General features: G+C 48.8%; 1 protein-coding gene across 1 annotated transcript in view; it reads left to right on the forward strand.

Annotated features, from left to right (window-relative positions):
* PPP2R5D (protein phosphatase 2 regulatory subunit B'delta) overlaps nt 1–24,776 on the forward strand; it is a 27,681-nt gene continuing 2,905 nt past the window's right edge. Inside the window, exons 1-15 of the mRNA XM_059468771.1 lie at nt 1–70; nt 833–928; nt 7,329–7,548; nt 8,461–8,660; nt 9,030–9,140; nt 10,500–10,592; nt 11,044–11,174; nt 11,286–11,345; nt 12,379–12,487; nt 13,331–13,384; nt 16,090–16,260; nt 18,298–18,425; nt 21,243–21,344; nt 23,813–23,885; nt 24,326–24,442. Coding sequence (XP_059324754.1) covers nt 44–70; nt 833–928; nt 7,329–7,548; nt 8,461–8,660; nt 9,030–9,140; nt 10,500–10,592; nt 11,044–11,174; nt 11,286–11,345; nt 12,379–12,487; nt 13,331–13,384; nt 16,090–16,260; nt 18,298–18,425; nt 21,243–21,344; nt 23,813–23,885; nt 24,326–24,442 — 1,692 coding nt within the window. The 5' untranslated portion in view covers nt 1–43. The remainder of the gene's footprint in view (nt 71–832; nt 929–7,328; nt 7,549–8,460; nt 8,661–9,029; nt 9,141–10,499; nt 10,593–11,043; nt 11,175–11,285; nt 11,346–12,378; nt 12,488–13,330; nt 13,385–16,089; nt 16,261–18,297; nt 18,426–21,242; nt 21,345–23,812; nt 23,886–24,325; nt 24,443–24,776) is intronic.

Consider the following 24,776-nt stretch of genomic DNA (forward strand, 5'->3'; position numbering starts at 1 on the left):
GCGGCGGCGGCGGGCGCGGAGCGGTTGGGGGCCGGCGCTCACCATGCCCTACAAGCTGAAGAAGGAGAAGGTGCGGCCCCGGGGGCGGCGGCGGCGCCGGGGGAGCTCCCGCGCGCGGCGCGGCGGCCGACGGCTCGCTCCCGCCGCCCCTCCCCGGCGCGGCCTTGCCTGGGCTCAGCCCTCGGGCGGGGGCGCGCACGGGGCTGTGGCCGGCAGGGGGCGGGGGCGCGGGCGCGCGCCCGCGGCGGGCGGGTCGGGTGGCGCAGGAGGGCGGCGGGGGCGCGCGCGGGCCCGGGGGAGGCGGGCGGGAGGGCGCGAGGGGCGGCCGGCGGTGCCTCCGTGAGAGCCCGGCCCGGCCCGGCCCGGCCCGGCCCGCCCTGCGCGCTCCGCCGGCCGCGGGGATGCTCCCGGTGGGGGAGGTACGGCCGCACCCACGCCCCGGCCCCGCTGCTCCCGCCGCCGGCGGGGTGAGGGCCCCGATCCGCCGCCGCCGCCGCCCAGGGCGGCTGGGCCGGGGCTGTGGGCGCCTGGCACCGCGTATCTGCGATGAGGCCGCGCCCCGGGGAAGGGCTGGGTGGGCACCGGGCCCTGTCACCGGCCGGGGTCAGCCCGCGGTGACCGGGCCGGGAGATGCCAGCATCGCTCCGGGCTCGGAGCTTGGCCTCGCCCTGGGCGCCAGCGCCGCGGGAGCCGCTCGGGATGGGAGAAAGGGCTGGGAGGGGATGTCCGGAGCAGGGCGTGCTCTCTGGCTGCTCACACCTGAGCTCTGCAGAGAGATGCTGACATTCTGAGCAAGGTGGAGTTTTCTCTGATTGTGTTCTCATCCTTTCAGGAGTCTCCAAAGTCTACCAAAAGCACCACAAAGCCTGGCAGCAGCAGCAGCAGCAGCAGTAGCGGGAAGGATGGTGGGGCTGAGAATTCAGAAGAGGTAAGACTTTCACCTTGGGTACAGCAGTGTGCATGTGCAAGCTTTGGGGAGGAATAAAATCTTTCATGTTAGCTGCTTCAAGCTGTTCCACCAGATAACACATGTCACAGGGATCTTAAGAAGTCGGAGAAGCAAAATTGGCCCAAAGGGAACAATGACTATGGATGAGACCAGCTGATGAGTCTCATACCCTACAGAGCTGCAAAAAGACATTTGGCACAAAGCTGAAGGCGAGTGGTGCTCACAGAGGTGGGCAGGGCATGGCAAAGTTGGCTGCAGAAAGGGACATGCCATGATTATCAAGGAGGTGGAAGCCTGGCAGATGGGAGCAGCTCCTTGCTCCTGTCAGAGCAAAGTGCCATCAACTCTGTTGTCACTTTGTGTCAGAGTGGGAGAGTAGTGAGAAGCAATGGGAAAAGATCTGTTCTTCTGAGGCGTTTTCTGGAGGAGTGAGATTAGGAAGTAATGGATAGGAACACTTGAAAGAATGAACTGCTAGAGATGAAATGGTTCTCCTGTGGTATAACAGCCTTGTGCTGAATGCAGCATTCCTCACAAGAAGGCACAGTCTGTATTCCCAGATGTGCAGTCTCACTCTCAGTTTGGATGTTGCCAGGGTAGATACATTAGAATGGCCTCAGCAGAATATGATAGTATGATAAGCTGTCCTTAGGGTTAGCACAAAGGTGTGTTCAGTGGAACTTTTCTGGTAGTTCTCGCAGTTCTGAGTCTGCCTGGCATTCAGGCAGTGGTTGTGGAATTTGAGAACCGTCTCAGAAGAATGTTATACACATCTGAGGAAGCATGCGTGTATGTGTGGTTTATTTGTTTTAATGCTACAATTTGGCAAACAAGCTGTGCCACTTCTACATCCATAGAAGCTTGTGTGCTCTGGTCTTGTCTGGGACACATTGCACTTGTCATTTGGAGGGTTGGGCATGGGAGAGATGTAAGGCCAATCAAGACTAGGAAGAAATGTGTAGTACAGTGGCATGGCTGTAGTCAATGTTATTTTAGACTCCAAAGCACAGATCTGCATTGCAGAGCCTCAGAAAATAAACCCACTAAAAGCCACTCAGTTTTGTGCTCATGCCTAACCTGCCATGTGGCCAGCAAGGAATCATTCTTACTTTGTGTGCCTTGGAGCAGGCAGCAGTTTTGTAGATCCCCCATCCTGGCCTTTGCCTCTGTCTGTTTTATTCTGTGTATGCAGCTGAAAACAGCTTGGTGGGAGAGCTGCCTGCAGACTCCAAGGGAGTGAGAGAACTCCTGTGTTGGCATTATGGGGTCAGACTTACCTTTTATTTATGTGGGACTCTTTGCTGAGTTCACAGCTCTGGAAAGGTGTAGGAAAGTCTGGGTCTTGCAATGGATAGCCAGCAAAGCAGGTCACTCTGAAGAAGGGAAAAATGTCACAAGTGACAGGCTTCCTTTTGTGACCTGAAATGGCATGTAATATTTGCCTGGGTGCAGGAGAAACTTAGGAGTGATGTGTCTGAAATTCCCTCCCACAAAACATAGCTAGCCACTTCCTCATACTCCAGACAAAATCCAGCCCTCCTTTAAGATGGAAAGCTGCCTCTCCTTTGATCATAGGAACAGAGAGCAGAGCAGAAAGGAGACACCTCTGCAGTGTGTGCTGCCACAGGTCTCTTCTTCCTTTCCCTGTTGAGTCTGCAGTGAAGTTTGTTCCTTCTTGGTGCTTTCCTGTCTCTGGAGTACTCTGCTGCAGAATGGAAGAGAGCTCTTTGCTTGATAAGAAGAAATGTATACCAGTTTGAATGCGATTTTCTTGCTCTTCAGGAAACACAGAAAGGTATTTTGACTTTCACAATGGGTGAGGAATTAGGTAATGTGTGCTGGGAGCAAAACTCCTTCCTCATGTCAGAAGCAAGAGGTGGTTTGACTTGTGAAACGCTGGGAGTGGAGTTGTCTGGTGGGATTGATGGGCTGAGCCCAACCTGGATACCTCTGCTGCCATTGTGGGAGTTTCATGCCCTGTGAATTCTCCTGTGGAGCTATGCTTGGTTGGTTGCCTGTTCTAGGGTGAAAATTGGGTGCACTAAAAAAACATCTTTCCTTTTTCTTCATCTCTCAGTAGATGTTTAATGGACTTGCAGCAGGGGAGCAGCCATGTGGGCAGCCCTCTTGCAGTTTGTGCTTTTCTCTCTCACACCATGCTCCATGGAGCAGGGAAAAGAATCAACTTTAATTTATCCTGGTACCAGAAAGTTATGATTTGTTTTGCAGGCAACTTGTCTAGCTGGTGGGATGAGTAAAGCTTGTTGCAGAGCAGCTCTGTTTTGATGGATCTGGGCAAATGCAGTGGACAAAGAGCTCCTGTGGGGATCTGTGTGGAGGGAGATGAAGAGGGTAGGAGCCAGTCCAGAGCCCCCTAGGTAAAGTGCTTTGTTCTGTGCAGCAAAGGAGCTGATCTGGAAGGGCAGATATGTTGAAAAGCAGGCACATCCACAAGGGAAGGAGAGTGTTGGATTCTCTCTTAAGTCCAGGGGTACTGCAGTGCTCTCAGTTTTACTCCAAGATGAGCACCTCTCTGATGTGAATAGCCAACACAGCCCCTGGCTTTGTGGGGGCAGTTTGCTGTGGAAGAGACAAGGAGCAGTGGAGTAAAACATGAGAGCGGGGAGTGGGAAATGAAAGGTATGTTTAATTCAGTCCTTCTGGAACATGATGAGTATGTGAATGCAGAGAATTTCTGGGTAGCTATTTAAGGAGAAAAAAAATAATGTCAGAGACCAAGGCAGCATTGAATGAGAGGATGAGAAAGAGTTACTCCTCCTGGCCAGAATGACTGGGAGAGGCAGCTGGGTGGGGAAAAGAGTTAATGACCTGGAAGTGGGAGCAGGCATTAGCAGCAGTAAAGATGGGAGTTGCTCTGCAGCCTCAAGGGCAGCTTGGAGCCTTGCTGATGAGATTTGCAGCTCTGGGAGAGGCTGTACCTTTTCAGTGAGCTGCTGTATTTTCATGTTTTGCACATATCTCCATGGGGCTTGTTACTGCAGTACCTGGAGTTCATTATTCAGAGCCAGCATTACAGTGTGTTCGTGCTACTTCTGAGGCACAGAGCCTCATTTTAATAGGGAAGCTGTGTAACAGCAGACAAAGAGAGCAGGTACTGACTTGAGGGAAGGGAAGGGAAGAGTCATCTGAGGAGGAGGAGGAGCTGAGAGCAGATCTGGGCTGGGAAGCTTAGCAAGCAGGGGATGCTCAAGGGAGCAGTGAGGCAGAAAGGGCTTCCCGAGTGGCGGTGCACCCAGCTGCAGCAGGAGTGCCTGCAGAGGTGAGGTCATGCACGGCTGGGGGAGAGCAGGAGGAGCCAGCACAGCTCAGGGGGGCTGGGGGAACAGGATCTCTGCTTTCTGGGGTGAGGAGGAATGGCACAGAGCAGGCTCAGGGCCTGGGGTTCATTGGCTTGTGCAGGCAAGTTCCTAACTGGGAGGAGAGGTGGTGGGAACCAGCAGGGAGGAGGTGAACTGGAGGCAGGGAGATTGTGTGCAGGAGTTCTAATTCAGTTTCATTTAGGGGTGAATGAAATTAAACCCCTAAATTTCATGTCCTGTTGGCACAAGGAGCTGCTCCACTGCAGTGGGGAAAGTGGGGCTACCCCACTGTGCTTGGTGCAAACACCTTGTGCTATTCTCTGGTCACTTCAGCATGTTCAGTGTGACAGGCACAGCAAACAGTGTCCCCCAGGCTGTTGGCTTTGTCACAGTGTGTGAGCCCTGCTTGTCAGGAGGGGCTGAGCCTGCTCAGGGAGGGAGAGGGAGGTGCCTGCAGCCATGGAGCTGGTGTTGGTATCAGGGAAAGAAAGACAAAAGCTTTCAGGTTCAGTAGTCTGCTGTGTTTGCAGGGATGGAAACTTCAGGGAAGAAAGTGTTAGGAAACTTAAAATAAGCCTCTACTGATTCATGTGGCCAAGGTAGGAGGTGTTGAAGGCAGCAGGACAGCAGGCCTGCCACAGGAAGCACCTCCTGAAAGCAGGGATTCAACTTGATCCCAGAAAGTGCCTGTACAAGCAGCCCATCATAAACCCTGCAGCATATGAGTGTACCTCACCTCTCCAGCCATCAGGTTTTCCCTAGCAATCTCAGCTGTGGGACTTCTGCATGTGCATGGCTGTTTCTTAAATAGCTGGCAGCTAAACCTGAAACTATGTTTTGTCTCTCTTTGTGCAAGATGTTGGAGACTGTGGACTGTTGGAGACTGATGGACTTTTCCAGCCCCGTGATGCAGCCTGTTCACATGCAGTAACCACACCATGCTCTGAGCATTTGCCTGTGGGGTTTTTGGGTGGGTGAGGAGTACACAGACATGTCCTATCAGCTAGGAGGGCCCATGTGTCCTCCTTCCTTCAGTGTTACCTGGGAGGCCCCCAGTGCATCTTCTGCTTCTCTCTCTACCATCTTTGCTCTGTGGTGGCTCAGCATTCAGATTTTTTTCCCTTCTTCCCTGTGGAAAGACAGTGATGCAGAGGTGAGGATTCCCAAAGGCATCTGGACAATATTTTGAGTGGTTCACACTGCCCTGATACCCAAATATTCAGGGTGAGGAATGAACTTTTCAGTCTTGGAGGCTGGCCAGCAAGGCTTTGTCCTGGCTTAACTGAGCAGAGACTACTCTTTAGGATAAGTTGCCTCCAGTTTGTAGTCTGGGCCTGCTTTGTTTGGCAGACACTGCAGCTTTTATCACAAGCTCATCTGGCTCCCTCCTCTCATCATGGGACAGCATTGCTCTATGAAGAGAATTGAAACAAATGTAAACTGTAGAGTGTTCAAATCTTGTTGTCTTCCCCCCACCTTGGCTTGGAGCTGAGCTTGAAACAGAACCACTCAAGATTTTCTTCAAACAGAGCCAGACCAGAACAAAAATTTTTCTGATTTCTCATTCAAAGTAATGGCTTGACAAAAAAAATTGATGTTTCACCTTGTGTCCTCTTGTCCATGAGGAGTCTTTACACTTGCTCCAAAGATCCCAATCTGTAGAGCAGCATCTCCTTGTAGGCACCTTTCCCTGTTCCTAGTTGCTGCCTTCCCACGTGCTGCAGGTACAGTAACTCTTGCTCTTGCACTGCAGTGCTGTGCTGCACCTCTCTGGAAACCAGGGAAAGGAGTGTGCAGAGTAGCTGCAGCTCAGCCAGGAGGAGACTGGCCATCTGGAGGGTGGTGAGCTCTGCTGAGCTCCTGCACTCCCTTAAAACACTGCTGGTCACTGTCCTGGTGAGGTCTGCATTCCTACCACTGTGCTCTATGAGAATTATGGGGAGAGAAGGAGGTGATGTCCAAGAATTCCACTCACCTCTGCTCACCATCCATTGTGCTGTTCTTGCTGTATCCTAAACATGTTCATGCTGCAGCTCCTTGGCTTCATGTAGCAGCAGGAAGGAGGTGGCTCATGCAGCACAGCCAGGGCAGGCTGGGTGCTGGTTCCAGCTAATCCCTCTCTCTGCTTCCTGGCAGGATGTTGCCCTCTTTTGTCTGAGTTTTCCACAGGTTGGGTCAGTGTGAAATTAAAGGGTCAGTTATTGAGTCATTATGGCCCAAGTGGGACTTGAACCAAGAGAGCTTCAGCAAGGTCAGAAGAGAGCTGAGCTGAGCAAACACTGGCTTGAGTTTCTGGTCACATGCTAAACATGAGAAAGTGCCTCTGTAAGTGCAGTGGGAGAGGAGAATGCAGGCAGAGAGTTTGTGTGGCTGAAAGGAGAGATGTGGGAAAAGCCCATCTACAGAAGTCCTGACAGCAGTGAGGCAGAGATGGGAGAGAGCAGCCAGGATGGGCTGGGACAGCCCACAGCCTGGGATCTGAGGTTCTGTATGTTTGTGTATATGATCCATGTGGTTTATAGGGGCTCCTGGACCATGAGTGCAGCAATGATTGTCGTGGTCTTCACTATTGCCTTTCCAAGGCCTTTATGTCTGCTCTGTACTACATGCTTTGCTCTTTCACAAGTGATTCCCTGCACAGGGACAAGGAAGCAAATTGCTGCTTTTCTAAGCTTGCTTGTGTGTGTTGTACAGAGTGCTGCAGGGACAGCAGCACGCTGAGATTTCTGTTTGGAGCACAGAAAGTTTTTATTTCTGCTCCATGTAATTTGTCACAAGATGTGACTTTTGCTTTGCTGCTTTCCACATCCATAGCACTGGCTGTGCTGAGAGGCTCCAGTGTCTTTGTGGTACCTTGCAGACACGAGTAAAACTGATGTTTACTTTGCAGATATGCTGCAGAGGCAACCAGCAGCTTTAGAGCTGGTGAGATGCACTCAACTGCAAGTGCAACAGTGAAAAACCTGCCAGGTTTCTTCATTCCAAGAAGATGCTGATGGGCATCTGCTTATGAGGCTTGTAGCTAAAAGCTTCTGAGTTGTTGTTTTCTCCCTCTCCAGGCCCAGCAGCCTCAGCAGCAGCCTCAGCAGGCCCAGCAGCAGCCACAGCAGCAGCCAACCTCAAACAAGCGGCCCAGCAACAGCGCTCCCCCCCCAACCCAGCTGAACAAAATCAAGTACTCAGGGGGACCCCAGATTGTGAAGAAGGAGCGCCGGCACAGCTCTTCCCGCTTCAACCTGAGCAAAAACCGCGAGCTGCAAAAGCTCCCAGCCCTCAAAGGTAAACAGGCAGTGGGGTGGAAGTGACCTGCATGGCAAGCTGCAGTTTGTCCAGCCAGTTACATGGAAAGGTGCTTGGCTTGTTAGCACATAGAGAATCAATGGATGGTCTAAAATAATCAGAGTATTCTCAATGCAAACTTCATACCTACCTTCCCGGTTGAGGTATTTAAACCTGCTTCTGTGTACTGAGGATTGCCTCAGATTCTTCAGCAGGCTGTGCAGGAAGGTGGTAAAGTGCAGAGACCTTGGTGCAGGCTGTGCTTGGTTCCTACATCCACCCATTCCTGGGGAAGGACCAGGCTTCCTCCTCATTGTGTTTCCATTGCAAATTATGATAGTGCAATTGAACCTGTCCACATTAGGGCAGCTTGGTATTAGCACTTAGTGTACATTATATTGCAATTAAACATGAATATGGACAAGGAGAAAGCATTTTCAGCAGTCATTGAGGCAGAGCCATTTCTTGATGCTGCTCACAGACACAGACAAGCCTTTGGGGAAGGCCAAGGCAGTGTGTAGTTTCCAGTTGTATCAAAAAGAGAATCTGTTAATGTATAGCTCCTGGCCCTGTTGTCTGGCAGTAGGGTTAGGCTGCAGTGTGTGCTGCTCAGCTCCCTTTGTGTTTCTGGGGTGCAGGACATGGTTGCCACTGCTCTCCTTTTTCAGTGTACTCTGTACACAGAAGAGGTCAATGCTTATCAGGTTAGAAACTGCTACCACATTTGAAATCCCCTCATGGGATTTCTCTGCCTCCCTTGTCCCATGTCCATAGCAGGGATAGTGCCTCAGTTCAAGGGCAATGTGACAGGGGAGGGGGAAGCCACAGGGAGCAAAGCACAGTGCTACCTGGGTAAAGCAGGAAGGTGAGGTGCCTGTCTGCAAGGACAGATGTCCCTGCTTTGTCTGACAGATGCTCCTCCCCACGAACGAGAAGAGCTTTTCATCCAGAAGCTGCGGCAGTGCTGCGTTCTTTTTGACTTCATCTCTGACCCCCTCAGTGACCTGAAGTTCAAGGAGGTGAAGCGAGCAGGTCTCAATGAGATGGTGGAGTACATCACACACAACCGGGATGTTGTCACCGAGGCCATCTACCCTGAAGCTGTCATCATGGTAGGGCACAGAGCCAGTGTTTGTGTGGCTTTTGTGCCAAAGAAACAGGGAAGTGTGGGAGGAGGAGGGGATGGGGATTTGTCAGAGAGGAGTGTGACCCCAGTGCTACCCATTCCTTATCTCCCCACCTTCAGGAAGAGAAGTGTGTGTGGGGGTGGTGGTGGTGACAGTGCCTGCTGTGGGGAGAGGTGGCAGCTCTTGTCTCTGTCACAGACTTCACTTGTGCAGAGTGTAGCCCTGCAGCCTGCAGGAAGGGATCAGCCTGTGGGCACAGCTGTGACAAATCACACTGCAGTGAAGAATTTGCTCTATGGAGGACCATCATGAGGTGTCACAGTGTCATTCATGCAATTTTTTCACTCACCTCAGTTTTCAGTGAACCTCTTCCGGACACTCCCACCATCGTCCAATCCCACAGGAGCAGAATTTGACCCTGAAGAAGATGAGCCTACATTAGAAGCTGCCTGGCCACACCTTCAGGTGAGGAGCAGTGGGGGATATAAATCTGGTGAATTTATCTCCCAGAAGTTAAGAGTCCATGTAGAGGCTGCCAGCTCTGCCACTGCTGCTTCACCAGCCTGCAAGGGTTGCTGAGGAAAGACCAGGCCTGCCACCCAGGGGTCAGAGGTGGCTTTTAGGTAGTGCAGGAGGCACGGGTGTCCTGGGAACTGGCTGATGACTCTGTGCAACATTCACCTGCAGATGGCTTTAGACAGACTAGATAAAAAGGGTTAGGAAAGTGACAAGTGAGCGTGGTTTAGCAGAGCTCAGCAGTGGAAGTCAGGAGGAAAGCTCGAGGCACTGGCACAGGGATGTGTTGTCAAGCAGACAAAGGCAGAAAAAGAGGCAGGTACTGCAGAATGAAGCAGAAAATACAGAGAAGAAATAAGGTGTCATTCTGCAGCAGTGGTTAATCACTTCTCACTGCTGCAGTTGACATAGGGATGTGAGCGTTGATGGAAATAGCGTGTCCTCAGCACCAGAGTGCTGTGAATGCTAGGCAGCATTTGTTTCTCAGAATTGAGTCAGCAGCAGCCAGCATGGATTTCTGGCAACTGAATGCTGAGCTTTTTAGTCAGCACCTCAGTTTTTTCTTTACTGCTGTCCTTGGCAGCCAGGCCCTACCTGTAGATGCATGGTCCTATCATTCCTTCAATTCCAAAGTCAGACCTTTCAAATGCATTGATCTTGTTTGGCCTAGTGGCCCCTCAGGACCACTAGGAGAAATGAGAGTGGATTCAGTCCTCTCAGAGAACAGCAGGCCCAGAATTTGATGTTTCAGCACTGACAGCCTTCTTAAAGCAAGCTGCCCTTTGTTTTCCAAGTGGGACACAGCATGCAGCTCTCCTGGCTTAGTGAGGCCAAGCCAACCTTGAGTCAGTACCCAGGAGGCAGAGGACACTGCATGTTTTTCTGGGGTCTGTTTCATTTCTCTGCTCTTCTGCTATTCCTTGGATGTCTCAAGGGCATCCAATGAATCTGAGCCTTTGACATCTCTGGAGATTTCTGATCTCTGTAGGGATGTGTGCTGAAGATGGGAGAAGAGTTTCCCAAGCCTAATGTGTTAATCTGAGGAGGTGGGTGTTATCTTTGGGAGACCTGAGGTGATGAGATCTCAGGCAGATTTGTGCAGCTTTTTGCCATCAGAGACTCTTTCCCATTAAAGCAAGGGCAGCTGAGTTGATCCCACTGGGTAAGGAAACACTGGCCTTTATGCTCCTGTTTGGGCTTCCCAGCCTTTCCCTGAATCCTTAAAGAGAAGGAAAACATAAAATGTGAAGTAAACACTGGTGAGAGGACAGGGAGATTTCTAAGTAATCTCTCCTTTTCCCCCAACAGCTGGTGTACGAGTTCTTCCTCAGGTTCCTGGAGTCACCTGACTTTCAACCAAATGTAGCCAAGAAATACATTGACCAGAAGTTTGTGCTATCTGTAAGTAATTGCTGCCCCTGCCACTGTGCACCACCTTTATGGAGGAGCTGCAGCAGATTTTGGTGCTTGATGATGTGACTTTTCTTTATTTGTCCTGAATGAGCAGACAGAATTTTCTGTGCAGGGCAAGAGTGTGTGTGAGCTGTACTCACTGGAACTCATAACTCATTGTACAGATGGAGGGGGGCACAGGGGCCTTGCAGGGGAAATCTGGGGATGTGCAGCTCTGTAGGCCATCACTGTGCTTCTGAAGGTGAAAGAAATGATGATGGTTCTAGCTTGTGACTAGGAGGTCACATGTTTCAGGGAAATGACCACTGTGCTCAGGGTGTTGAAGGCATCACTCAGCTGAAGGAGCTGTTTTTGCCAAACAGGAGCAGTGCCCAGTGTTGCTGCTAGCTTTGCCCAGACAGGCAGTGTGCAGGCACTGACTGAGTTTCTCTCCCCACAGCTGCTGGATCTCTTTGACAGTGAAGACCCCAGAGAAAGAGATTTCCTAAAAACTATTCTGCACAGGATCTATGGGAAGTTCCTGGGCCTGAGAGCATATGTGAGGAGGCAGATCAATAATATATTTTACAGGTGAGGTCTTTCTTACTACCATGTAGACTCCCTGTCTCCAGCATTTTTCCTTCCTCTTGCTTATGAAACTGTATCCAGCATTTGGCAATGACTTCTCATCCTTCTCTTTAGGTTCATCTATGAAACAGAACACCACAATGGGATTGCAGAGCTACTGGAGATCCTGGGAAGGTAAGGGCACTTTTGGGAGTCCCAGAGGGCCCATAGTGAGAGGGGCCTCCAGCCCAGTGTGCTGTGTGAAAAGGCAGTGCCTTCCTTCAGCAGTCCTTGCAGGAGGCACCTCTTGCAGAGAATCTGTCTGACAGAGCATGAAGTACTCCCAGTGTGCTGATAAGTACAGTGGTAGCCTTCTCCTCCCCAGAACTGTGTCCTGTTCTTTATTGAGTCCAGTCACACTTGCTGTCTTGCCTCAGCAGGCAGTGAGAGAGCAGAGCTCCTCACAGCTCTGAGAAGCCCTAGCAATGGGCAGCCTTCTCCCAGGTTTCAGCTTCCCTTCTGTTTGTGGCCCTCTTGTGCTGCCACCCTCCTGTTCTGTAATGCACAAGTGTGACAGTGTTCACAGGGGTCTTATGTTGGAGGAAGAGACAGAGATCTGACTCCATATTTCAGAAGGCTTGATTTATTATTTTATTATATATATTACATTAAAACTATACTAAAAGAATAAAAGAAAATGTTTCATCTCAGAAGGCCAGCTAAGCTAAGAACAGAAAGGAATGATAACAAAGGTTTGTGGCTCAGACAGAGAGTCTGAGCCAGCTGACTGTAATTGGCCATTAATTCCAAACATCCACATGAGACCAATCACAGATCCACCTGTTGCATTCCACAGCAGCAGATAATGATTGTTTACATTTTGTTCCTGAGGCCTCTAAGCTTCTCAGGAGGAAAAATCCTAAGGAAAGGATTTTAATGAAAAGTTGTCTGGAACACACAAGGCTCAAGCATTGAGCTGCTTCAGTGCTGGTCTTCCCCAGAGGTTCTGCTTGAGTGTGTGTGGGGCTGAGCCTGGCAGGGACAGAGCAGAGCCCAGGCTCCATCAAAGGCATTTCCCTGTGGTACCTGCCAAGAGCACTCACTGAGCTCAGTGTGAAGGCTGGGGTGCAGTGACCACACTTTTGGGGGGTGCTTCCTCAAGGGGCTGGTGAGAGTCACTGTATTTCTGCTGGGTCAAAATTTGAACAAGACTCTTGTTTCTTCTCAGCATAATCAATGGGTTTGCTTTGCCTCTGAAGGAAGAGCACAAGATGTTCCTCATCAGAGTCTTGTTACCACTGCACAAAGTGAAGTCTCTCAGTGTGTACCATCCACAGGTGAGAAGTGCTTCAAGTTCAAGGGCAGATTGGGATTTTGCAAGAGCTTATAGCTGTTAAAATCTCTCTATATTTATATTAATTTATAAGCTAATTGTTTACAGCTATCCACCAGGCCACATTGTACAAGTTCTTGCTGTGTGATGTTCTGGGCTCTGTCCCATACTATAGTGGTTATTCCATTCTTGTGCTGTCTGGGCCTGTGCCACTGGGTTATAGGAGAGTATCCTGACATTTCCTAGTGTCCTAATGCTGTGGCTTGCTTTGTCTTTCTGTGCTGGAAGCTTGTGAAATATTGGGGGCCTGCTGAAACCAGAGAGGTAAATTTCCTAGCTGCAGTCATCAGCCAGTGCATGTGGTGTATCAGATATTAGTCACTACTGAGATATGTGGAGAAGTTGGCTTGCTAGACTGCTAGATTGGTTTAGAGATTAATTTCTTCCAATTTTGAGTACATAACAGAAGAATAGAGAAGATGAGAGCTTGGGATAGGAAGTGAAAAAATATGGGTACTAAGTAAAGATGTCTGTTCTCTCAGCCCTGTTTCTGTGGGGCAGGGCTTTGTGTCAGTCAGGTTTGTTCTTCCCCAGCACTGAGTGTGCAGCTGTGCTTTCATCTCAATGTATTGGCTGTGGACTGGTCTGAAGTTTTGTCCTTTAAATTGCACAAATGTCCTGAGCTCAGGCCCTGCCTGCTTGGTCTTAAAGTCTTCACTTGCCATCAGTAAACTGGATTTGTTTAGAGGTGCAACATAATGGGCATGGTGTTACTGCCAGCCTAGGAGGTGGTAGCACTTGGGTACACTTGAGGAAGCTCTAATCTTGCCATGTTTTTTTCCTGCAGCTGGCATACTGTGTTGTACAGTTCTTGGAGAAAGACAGCAGCTTGACAGAGCCAGTGAGTAATTTTGCTTCACTTCTGTGTGACAGTCAAGTCCCAAAAAGCTTCACAGCTTCCTCAGAGCAGCCCTTTCTCACCCTTGCTGTAAGGAGGCTGGGATTCACTGGTATTGTTTGCTGGGTTTGCCTGGCTCCCTGGGGGTAGAAGGGGCTGTACTGCTCATGTGCAAGCCTTTAGCAATCTCTCCTGCAAGTTTCAGGAAGGTGGGCTGCAGTCTTCCTCTGTGCTTCAGATCTTGGTGTAGCAGAAGGAACAGGATACCAAGCTGTTCTCCCAGGGCAGAGCTTCTGGCTAATGAGGGATACTGCAGAGACAAAATACATGACCATCTGATGGAACCAGAGCTTGTGGGGGCCCTGAAATAGTAAGAGTTCCTCCAGACTGCTGGAATTGGCTGCAGAATTGTGGGGATGAGGTTAGGAACCTGGGACACAACATCTACTTAGGCATGCCACTGTTCCTTCATGAAAGTATTCTCCTTCCAGCTTTAGCATCAGTTTGCTACTTTTGTAGAGGTAAGTGACATTGTAGACACATTTACCTTCAGGATATGGTGCTGGGAAACAGCAGGTTCTAAAATGTGAGCAGTGTAAGTGGTGACCTCACATATTCTAGTTACTGTCTGCACAAACCTGCAGTGTTAACCAGGCTAAATGCCAGCTTGGCAGAGGGTGCAAGAAGGAGACAAGTGTTTCTCCACCCACTGCAGGCCAGGAAATGTCTTCCACAGAGCTGAGCTTCACAGGCTCAAAACAGCAGATGGGCAGAGAACACACACTTCTGTCAGTGTAGCAGGGAGCACCAAAAGTGTGAGTGCTTTAATGAGTAATGCTGGCTGAGGTCGTTCTGTTCCCTGCCTCAAATGTGTGTGCTCATGGTGAGCCTGCCTGTGCTGGGTAGAAGCTGGTCAGCTGCTGTCATCTTTCTGGCTCCACAGCTCTGACACCAGCAGTGCTGAAACAGACCTCCTAGCTTTTCCTTTAAACCTGGCTCCTCCATTTCCTATGTTCCCAGAAGCCTGCTCTGAAACAAACCACTTGAAGTAGCTTCCTGACCGTGCTGAGTACTTCCTGTGGCTGACATCCAGTCCTACAGCCTCCTGCCAAAGCACCTCAAAGGTTGAGGGAGAAGAGAGAAATAGAAATCTGTCAATATTTCACTTTGCAGCTTATTCAGACTGTAAGCTCTGTAGCTCATCACTTATTTCTGGATAACTGTTCAGTGGCCCCTGGATTACAGACCCAGGTGGAAGGCAGTGGAATGACCCAATTTCACCACCTTCAGTGCATGTTGTGTTGTGTTTCAACCAGGACCATAGTGCCACAACTTGGGTTCTGTTGAAGTACCTTGCTTGTGAAGGTTTTGAATAGACTCCCCTGGTATTACTGAAGTATGGAAGAATTACAGGGCTTGTGCATCATCAAGAGTCTGAATGCACAGGGAGATGTTACCAGCAGTGCTGGAAAGAGGCCAGATTACTCCCTGGGTCCACACTTGCCTCAAATGGCCCCCCCAGAAGCTTGCTCAGCAAGGCTTGACGTGGTAGCTCTTGTCTCAACAGCAGTCAGGTGAACGAGGCCTCAGATGTGCTCAGGAATAGCAAACACAGACTCCAGACACCTCATGCCACCTTAGTTTGTAGGTGAAATTACTTCTGAGTCATTGAAGCTAACTCTTGCCTGAATGGCAGACATGAATAGCGACAAACATTGAGAATAATGGACTGCTGGTTTTGAAGCCTTGAGTTGGCAGAAACATAATGCTCAGATAGCTCTAATCCTCTTGTTGCAATGCCCACTCCCGTCCCTCTGCTGCTCTGAACTTCCTCTCAAGTGCCAACTTCAGGATCAGGTAGCTGAAGTGTAGAGGTTTGAAAGGGCAGCTCAGCTGTGTGTGCCTCTGGTGTCCACAGAGTAAGCATCTCTTCTTCCAACAGAGTGAAGGTCTCCAGCATCTTGGATCCTGCCTTTATAGTGTCTAGAAGCAGATGGTAGGACAGGAAGCAGTATTAAAAATAAAAAAATAAAATCTAGTGAGATACAGTCCTTCCCTGTTCATGTCAGCAATAGTTTTACTCAGCCAGAAGTTGCATCTGCATTGTCATATTTAATTATAACCATTAGGTGTAAACTCCATAAACTTGTCTGTTCCATTCTGGAGTCTGTTTCAACTTTGAATCTCTACAAAGTCTTGCAAGAATGAGTCCCATAATCCAGTTACTTTTGTGTGAAGCAGTATTTCCCTTCCTTGTCCCAAACCCATGCATTGCTTTATTTATTCAGTGCTCCCCAGTATTCAAGCTCTGCAGTGTTTTGAATAATGACCCTTCAGAGACCTTCTCTATAGCATTTCCAATTTGATTAGTTGAACTTCTGTGGTTGCTTTGCACTGTCTGCCAGCTGCTGCCCACTCCAGTTTCACGCTTCTGTGCTAAGCTGTGGTGGGGGATAAGAAATTATTGTAAACTTTGTACTTGTAATAAATCATAGCAGCCTAGGGAGAGCTGCCCCATGAGTGTAACTTTGAAGAGTTTGGGCTTTTTGTCTTCTTTCTTCACTGACCACCCACCCAGACTCACTGAGAAAGTTTATTCTGTTACTTCCTCCCCTCTTGCTGTTGTGACCACGTGCTTAAAAATTTATTTTGCAGTTGGTGTTGACTTTGAGCTTCTAACTAACTGTCTCTGTACTCTTCCCACTCAGGTGATTGTGGGCTTGCTGAAGTTCTGGCCAAAAACTCACAGTCCCAAAGAGGTGATGTTCTTAAATGAGCTGGAGGAGATCCTGGATGTGATTGAGCCATCTGAGTTTGTGAAAGTTATGGAGCCCTTATTCAGGCAGTTGGCCAAATGTGTCTCCAGCCCACACTTCCAGGTAGGTTGCAGCTCAGGGAGGAGATGGAGCATTGACTTGTAACCCACTTGGCATTTGAGGGTGGCACCACAGTTTTGGGCATGTGGGGGTGTGACCAGGGCGAGTATTGGGGTGACACTTGGTGGGAAGCAGTGAGAACCTCAGCACAGCCACAGCCTGAGCCCATCCAAAGAGAGCACAGAGCAGATCTGTGCAGCCTCTCCTGCTGCTCTGTGCTGCTCAGCACTGGGTACTGCAGAGGCTGGGGCTGCAGCACAGGTGCTCTGCCACCTCCTGTTCTGGCTAGCAAGGACAGAGGACATCCATCCAGGGTCACCTGCTGAAGTAAAACTGAGCACTCTGCAGCGTTGGAGAGAGGCCAACCAAACACACTGTGCTGGGAAAGTCCTTTGTTTTATTCTGGCACAGGTAGTAAAGAGTGAGGTGTACTGGAGAAGTGCTGGAGCCTGTTTCTTCCTTGTTTCCACTGAAGGGAAACTGGCTGTAGTAGCTGGCTAATATCTCTGTGGATGGTTTAAAATGTACAGGGTGGTGGGACCTGCTAGTAGCTCCTAGCAGGTGTTCTTCACTCACTCGTGGCAGTTTTAGACTGCCATGAGGAGTGCCCAGGAAGAAGAGAGCTTGCTGGTCAAACACATGGTTGAGCTAGGTTTAGGTGGAGTGTTAAAGAAGAAATGACTCAGCCATCTCCCAGTGAGACTGAGTGCACAGTGAGGCATGCTGGCTTCAGTTTGTCTTTGGGTATAGAGAGGTACAAAGTCATGTGTTTACAAGGCAAAAATAAGGTCAGTCTAGGTCACGCATGTATGTAAAAATCAGTTTTGTGTAAAGGTCTAGGGGAGCATGATGGAAACCAGCTGGACATGGATTCCTGGTGTGGTGGTGGGGAACCAAAGGAGTAATGTGACCTTTGGGTGTGGAGGCAGCTACCAGAAGGAACTAAGGAGCTTGGATTAAGTAGGGTAAAGGCTGAAGGAGAGACATCCTGTACTTGATAGCAGCCCTCATCTGCTGCCAAACTCTGAAGAACAATGCTGAGAAACCTGGAGAAGGTGCAAACACTTCAGAGCCTAAGAGAATTAACCCCAAAGGTGTCCCATACAGTCAGGCTGAACAGTCTACAGCTTGTCTGAAGAGCAAAATTAGGAATTGACTTCTTGGTGAGTCTGAGCACCTTGGTGAGAATCAGTTTTCTCTGAGTGGATTGTGTGTTAATCTAGCAGAAAAAAGCTTAACCAGATCTTGAAAACCAAAAGCTAGGTAAGTGGACACAAAATGAGTTTCATTTCATTTACTTGTGTGGAATATTAAGGGGATATAGCAAGTTCTGCATTATCTGAAATGCAAAACTGAGTCTGGATGTCTCTTTTTCTAGGTTTTTAAACCATTCTCAAGCTGGCACTAAATGCAGAAATTAGCCTGCATTGTCTGTCACTGTGTGGAAACTTGCTTGACTTGTTTGTCTTGTTAGAGCAGGATGGCTGCCCCAAGATTTTCCATATTTTCACCTTTACTAAATCAGGGGGTTGAATTGTGGGACTGGTGACTGAAGCATGCTTCAAAGCCCTGAGAGACTCTGTTGTGGGAAAGCCAGGGAGGAGTGGAACAGAGGACAGTCTGAGGAAATGAAGAAGGCTTGGAGCTAACCTGAATTGGGACCTGTAGTAGATGACATTACTGTCCTTAAGTGTTGGAATCATGGGTATATTGACTTGTCTATTCAAGAACATGAGGTTTGTCCCAGAAAAGTGAGAATTGGGACATGTAGTAGATGACATTACTGTCCCTAAATGTTGTGTAAAGGGTGTTGGAATCATGGGTATGTTGACTTGTCTATTCAAGAACATGAGGTGTGTCCCAGAAAAATGAGAAGTGTCTAGCAGAGGCTGAGGCAAAGGAAGGATGGATGGCCTCAGAGAAGCTCATGAAGGTCAGCCCTGTGCTGTGGGGAAGCATGTGGGTTCCTTGGCTGGGTGGTGGCACCACAGGAGTTCCTGGAAGGAGCCTCTTCAAGGATGCCTTTGTCTCCTGCTGCAGGTGGCAGAGCGAGCACTGTACTACTGGAACAATGAATATATCATGAGCCTGATCAGCGATAATGCAGCCAAAATCCTCCCAATCATGTTCCCAGCACTCTACAAGAACTCCAAGAGTCACTGGAACAAGTAGGTCTTTCCCTCATGCTCTGACACTTGCTGGGTTGTTTGATCCACTGGCAGTCTTGGGACATGCTGCTGCAGTATCAGCATGTATCATGGAAAAAGATTTCCTGAACCCTCTGAGTTTTCTGTCAGCACCCCAGGAAAAGCAAAACCCTTGTGCCCAAGCAGTCTGTCAGTGTCCTGTTAAACCCTTCATTGGACTGTCCTGCTGGGTCAGTTTAACTGACTTATTCAGGGAAATATGCCAGCAGCATAAGAGAAACCACTCAGCAGGTCTTCCATTTTATTTGGTTATGTTCCCTGTTGCTGGTGACTGCCAGTGCCTGGGAAGGACTTACACTGACAGTTCATGGAGTAACATTCCTTACAAACATAAAATTGTGACAGGTTAAGATTCAGGGACTGCCAGTGAAAGCATCTGACTGCAAAAACATATTCAAAGCAATTCAGAGAAGCTCTAATTCCCAGTAAAAGTATCCAGTGTGTAGAGTACATTTCTTACTCACAGGGGAAGAAGATGGGTTCAGCCTGGTGACTGATCCCAGTAGTTACAATGCAGTCTTCCCTAACTCACTCCTATTCTCAGCTTACTTTTGTGCTATTTCTTTAGTTGGAGCTCGAGTGACTCTTAGTCATACATGCCTTTGTTACTGTTTGGTGTAAAATCCTCTCACTTTGCTCAGAGGTGTTGTCAGTAAAGCACAGAGCACGTGCCCTGTGAGGGGTGATCACACTCTGGGGTGGGGATTTTGGGAAGGGCATGTGTGTTAATAATTTGTGTTATGGTGAACTGAGCTCATCCAAGGAAGGAGATGTTTGGAAGGAGATGTGTGTTAGTACAATTGTGTTGTAATTAAAAAAGCTTATCCAAGGAGGGTGATTTTGGGAAAGGGATGTGTGTTAGTACAATTGTGTTATGGTGAACCAAGCTCACCCAAGGAGGGTGATTTTGAGAAGGGGATGTGTGTTAGTACAGTTCTGTTATGGTGAACCAAGCTCACCCAAGGAGGGTGATTTCACCCCAGTTCTGGCTCAGCCACAGGACAGCTCCTATCTCCCATGGCTGACAGGCCCTGTGCAGTTTATCAGCTGCACAGCACCATGGAGATCCCCTCCCTGCCAGGACTCCAAGGGAGCTTGGGTGAGGTGTTTCCACTCTGCTCCACCCTCTGTTCCATCCCCTCAGCAAGGGGCTGTGGCTGCAGGTTGTGTCTGTGGAGAACCATCCTGGAGCAGGCTTGGAGCACACCAACAGCATTCCAACCAGGGAGCAGCAGCTGCATTTTACCCTGTAAATCCTGTACTGTTACAGCTTCTGTTAGGATGTGAATATAAGTTCTCAGTGTGCTTTAATTTTGCCCCCAGCCATCTCTGCACAGCATGGAAAGGGCCACAGCAGAGCTTCTGCAAGGGTTGGGGCACCTGCATTTGCCAGCCTTGGGCCCTTGAGTCTGCACACAGTTTGATACCTGCCTATCACTAAGGCTGCCAGAAGTGTGCAGTAGATTTTCCATCTGACTTCTGGCTGCTTGTTAACTAATGTCCCACCCTTATGTTCTCTGTGACCAGAGAAGTTGGCTAATACAGTGTCTGAGTCCTTGATACAGGAAAAACAGAGAAAGCAGAACTAACTGGGCAGCTGTCCATGTCAAATATTGTCCTCTGTGTCTGATTCCTAGATGCTACTCTGTTTTATGGTTCTCTTATCAACTTCCTTTCTTCTGACTTCTTCGTTTAATTCCTTACCTAGTTAATTCAAGTTTAATTAATTTGATTTAACACACTTCCTTTAGTGAATTAGCTAAAAATTAATTCTAGGGAGGCTGGACAAGTCCAGAGCTCAGAAAAGAACTTCATGTTCTTGTCTGAAACCTTTCACCAGTTCCATGTCCCTGCAGCAGCCAAGATTCATGATTCTGCTGTTCCTGTCTTTTCTGGTCTGCTTCCCAGTGGTATTGCAGAAGAAGTTCTGCAAATGAAAGTCTTTTTCTCTTATTTCTCCTTGTCTTTGAGCAACATCCCCATCTTCTCAGGGCAGGTTGAGTCCCCCAGATTTTCCTCTTCCTTCACATGATTCATCTGTTTGGTCAGACAGCCTGCTTAAGTCCAGCAGGGTTGCATCTCTCTTCAATATTCCATTTGCAGAGCTGGTAGAGACACAGAGTTTAGTCTGCTGAATCTCATCTCTTGCCTCTGGGTCAGGTATTTCAGAGACAGCTTCAACACTTGTTTTCATTCCCTAGGAGAGATTTTTGTCCCACAGGGAGTTCACACACAGTGCAAGCCATCCATAAATCACTGGCACAGAGCTGACTTTCCTTCTGTGATATTCTGTGTGCTGGTTCCCATCTCTTCAGGGCTGCTGCCTGGCTGTGTTTTGGGCAGCTCAGCAGAAAAGCTCATGACCAAATACTGGCAGCCCAAACCAGTCATTGTGTATGTGTGGTGTGAACAGTGGGAGGCACTAAAGCCCCCTTGAAAACAGCCTTGAACAGGCCCCTAGCAGCCTTCATTTCCCACTTGTAACTGCAAGAAATGAACACATGAATGTGTATTTCTGCACTCATTAATCTGGCCGCAGCAGGCCTGTCCCAGGATCTTCTCTTCCTTCTCCATCTCTTTCCCCCTGTTGTACAGTTCCTGCTGTGTTTATGGAAGGGATTTTGCCTTGGTAAGAGCTGGGATTGTGTGAGAGTCTTTTGTCACCTCACTGCAGAATGAGTTGCTGCTGCTGTTACCTCCTGTCTGTGCTGCTGGTGCCAGCTCAGCTGGAAGAACCTGCCCACCACGACTTGTTCTCCTTTCCTCCTTCCTTTGCAGGACAATTCATGGGCTGATCTACAATGCACTGAAGCTCTTCATGGAGATGAACCAAAAGCTTTTTGATGACTGCACACAGCAATACAAGGCAGAGAAGCAGAAGTGAGTAAGAGGTTTTTTGCCAAGTAACTTGAACTCATCCTAAAGTCTCCTTGGGGTACAGTAACAGATGGTAGATGGCAGTAGGCAGAGGGGAAATGGAAAGGTGGTAAGTAATTCTGTCAAAAAGTAGGATTCCTTAGCCATAACTATGAGTAGGGATGAGGTGTGCCCTGATAAAAACCCTTTCAGTCCTGCTGAAGCAGGTGGCCTAGGAAAGGTTGACAGAGTTTGCTGAGTCATGAGCAAATAGATTGCCACATAGAGAATACTCAGCTTTGTTCTGCCTTGGAAATACTCACCAGTTCATAAATGTTGTAGTGATGTCAGTAGAATCTATTACTTTAGCAAGGCTTTTCTGAAGAGTTTTGCTGCAGTGGGCATAATGCATCTCTCATGCCACAGGATGCTTTCAATTTTCCAGTGATAAAGATGGAATAATTCCTGCAGTTTCAAAGAGTGAATGGTGGGGATAAAATCTGTGCTCAGCAAGTACCTGTGCCATGATGCTGTAAAGAGGAAAGAACTCCACTTTTTCTGCTGCCTTGTGCTGATTTTGGTGCTTCTGTGGCTTGCCTTGGTGAGCTGAGTCAGTCCAGTAAGCAAGAAGGATTTTTTTTTTTTTTGTTTTGGATCTATTTTCTGCTGACTTAGTGAAATAAAATAGTAAAACAATGCTCCTCATTCCTGGATGAGCCAGGGCTGCTGGTGGGGAGAGCAGAGCTGATCCTTGCTGGGAGTGTGGAACTCTGGGGTACATTCTGTTTTGTGAAATAGGAGTAAGTAACTCAATAGTAAGTAATAAGTTGATTTATGAATCAGACCTTCAGATGAGTAACCTGTTTATGGAGAAATTAAGTTTTTCTTAGGATCTAAAATGGGAGATGAAGGTTTTTTAGGATCTAAAATGGGAGCAAGCAAGTTTTCTTTTTTTCCCATTCTAGGGAGTTTATGAAGCCTGCCAATATTTTCACATATATTTTAAGTGACAGTACATTTCCTACAAGATTTACCTGGTGTTTCTATCAGGAGTTTTCTCTCCCTTGTTTAGCTGCTGGCCTGCTGATGGTGGCTGTTCCCAGCACTGCTGTGTGACTGATGGAGAATTGTTCTGAAAAAGCTCAACAAAACAGCTCAGTGCTGTCCAATAAAAGTATGGGTAGTGCTGCAGTTTTCTGCTCATGTTAGGATGAATTTTTATTTTTTTTTGTCTAGTGCCTCTGTGCTTAATTAGGCTTCAGAAAACCTTGTACTGTGAACTAGAAAACAACATGTGTGGGAAGGATTGCATGTGCAAACAAACTGAGTAAATAGGAAAGAGAGTTGTATGTTCACTGTTAGGCTGCAGCCAGATGTTGAGAGGTCAGATTATGGCTTAGCCTCATTTTTAATTAGGTAACATGTCTACAAGTGCCATGCCAGCTCAGGCCTGGTGGTCATGAAGGACAGACTCTGCAGGAACATGTGGAGAGGCTGTCTCTCAGTGCAAATGGGCTGACTGCACCTTTCCAGTCTCCCCAGACACCTTTAAACTGTTTGGATTATGAGAATCCTTTAGAAAACCAGTGAGGAAGTTGGGGCAGGTGGTGTCTTGTCCTGGATGGGTTATTCATTTGGGGTGTTTTGGGGTTGGTTTGTTGGAGGTGTTTTTGTGAGCCTGTGTTTTCTGGTGGAGCAATCTGCTGCTTGGCAGCTTCATTCTCATTCTAAGCCTACATGACTCTGAAGAGTGTGATGCCATTACAGAGTATAAGAACATCCTTAACATGGGTACATAGGGCACTAGAAAGACTAGTAGCTGGGATGAAAGTCATGTAGTTAATGGAAATAAAGCTGAGATTTTAGTGCAGCTGTTTAAAGTGTAGAAGAGAATAACAAGGGGTGGTGGATGCTCACCTCTGTTTGCAGTGAGCATTCACTGTCCTGTGATTTATGAGTGACCCTGCTGTGTGCCAAAATCTGTGCCAAGGTCAAGAGCTGTGCCTGGGCTGTTCAGGCAGCTCTGTGCTGTGTTATGGCTAGAGAGAGATGGAGCAGTGGGGCAGTGGAGCCCCAGTTCTGTTGGAAAACAGAGTTTGTCCCTCTGCATCTGGGGAGCACCAGGAAAGTGTGTGTTTGAAATCCAGACTGGTGTCATGGCATTACCCCAGACACTCTGGCATTAAACAAGACACTCTGCTCTACTCCTGGCAGCACAAAGCCAGGCCAGAAGTGCCTGTGCACCCCAGTGTTGCCACCCTGTGCTCTGAGGTGAGCGAGGAGCATGCCTGCCTACCCTCTGCTAGCCATAGTGTGTCCCCTCTTCTTGCTTCATCTCACCTGTAGATTTAGGTAGAATTAGGGGTTTCTGAATGACAGAGCTGCACTTCCCCTTGCCTGCACTTTTCTGCTGTCTCTTGCTTTTATCATGCTGTGAATGAAAGCTGGGCTTTCCCCAGGAGTTCACACTTGCTCTCGCTCTCTCTGTGCAGGGGAAGGTTCAGGATGAAGGAACGAGAAGAAATGTGGCAGAAAATAGAGGAGTTGGCTCGACTGAACCCCCAGGTGAGTGACAACAGCACCTAGGATGAATGGGACAAGAATGTGCTGGGGGTCTTGTCCTGCTTCCTCAGCCCATGAAAGCAGGTTTTAATATCTGATCTCAGCTCTGTGGACACTGCTGCAGCAGTGGTGTGTCCCAAAAAACAGCATCCTGGGAATGTGGCAGTGATTTATCAGGCTGTCCCTCTGCAGCACTGACCTCTAAGTACTGCCCTATAGAGAGCGTGTGTGTGTTTATGGGCCACACTGTGAACAGCAGTGTGCTGGGAGTCAGAGGGCACAGGGGAGGGGAGGATACCCTTCCCTGCCTGTGTCCCCACTGCTGCCTTCCTGGGGGCCAGAGAAGGAGCTGGAAGACTGTGCCATGCTGTGTTATCATGCTGGGGGAGGAGGTGTGGTGTTGGATGGAGTGCTGACTCTCCAGCTGTCTGTGTTGCCTGCAGTACCCCATGTATTATGCACCTCTACCCTTGCCTTCTGTGTGCTGTATGGAGACAGAGACCCCGACTGCAGAGGACATTCAGCTCCTGAAGAAAACGGTGGAGACGGAGGCTGTGCAGGTGCGTAGGGGACTCGAGTCCTTTCACACTTGCTCCCAGTCCAGCCAGCAACTCAGCATAGCCACAACTGGCTCTTTCCAAATATTCTGAAGGTAAATGCCACTACTCTCACCCCTCATCATTAAGAGATCAATCTGTAGTCTGAAGAGTGGAGTTTTTCTATCCTTCTCACTCTGGAAAAAGTGCCAGTGGGACTTGCTTGTGTCCTTTTGGTCTGTGTTTGGCTCTCAGCCTGTTCTGAAGCATGCTGCAGTGCCACCCAGCATAACTTAGAGCAGCTGGAGTCAGAGGCTGAATGCATGAAGGGGTTTGCTGCTGATTCCTGACTCCTTTG

This window comes from Ammospiza nelsoni, chromosome 3 (assembly GCF_027579445.1).
Source record: "Ammospiza nelsoni isolate bAmmNel1 chromosome 3, bAmmNel1.pri, whole genome shotgun sequence".
NCBI lineage: Eukaryota > Metazoa > Chordata > Aves > Passeriformes > Passerellidae > Ammospiza > Ammospiza nelsoni.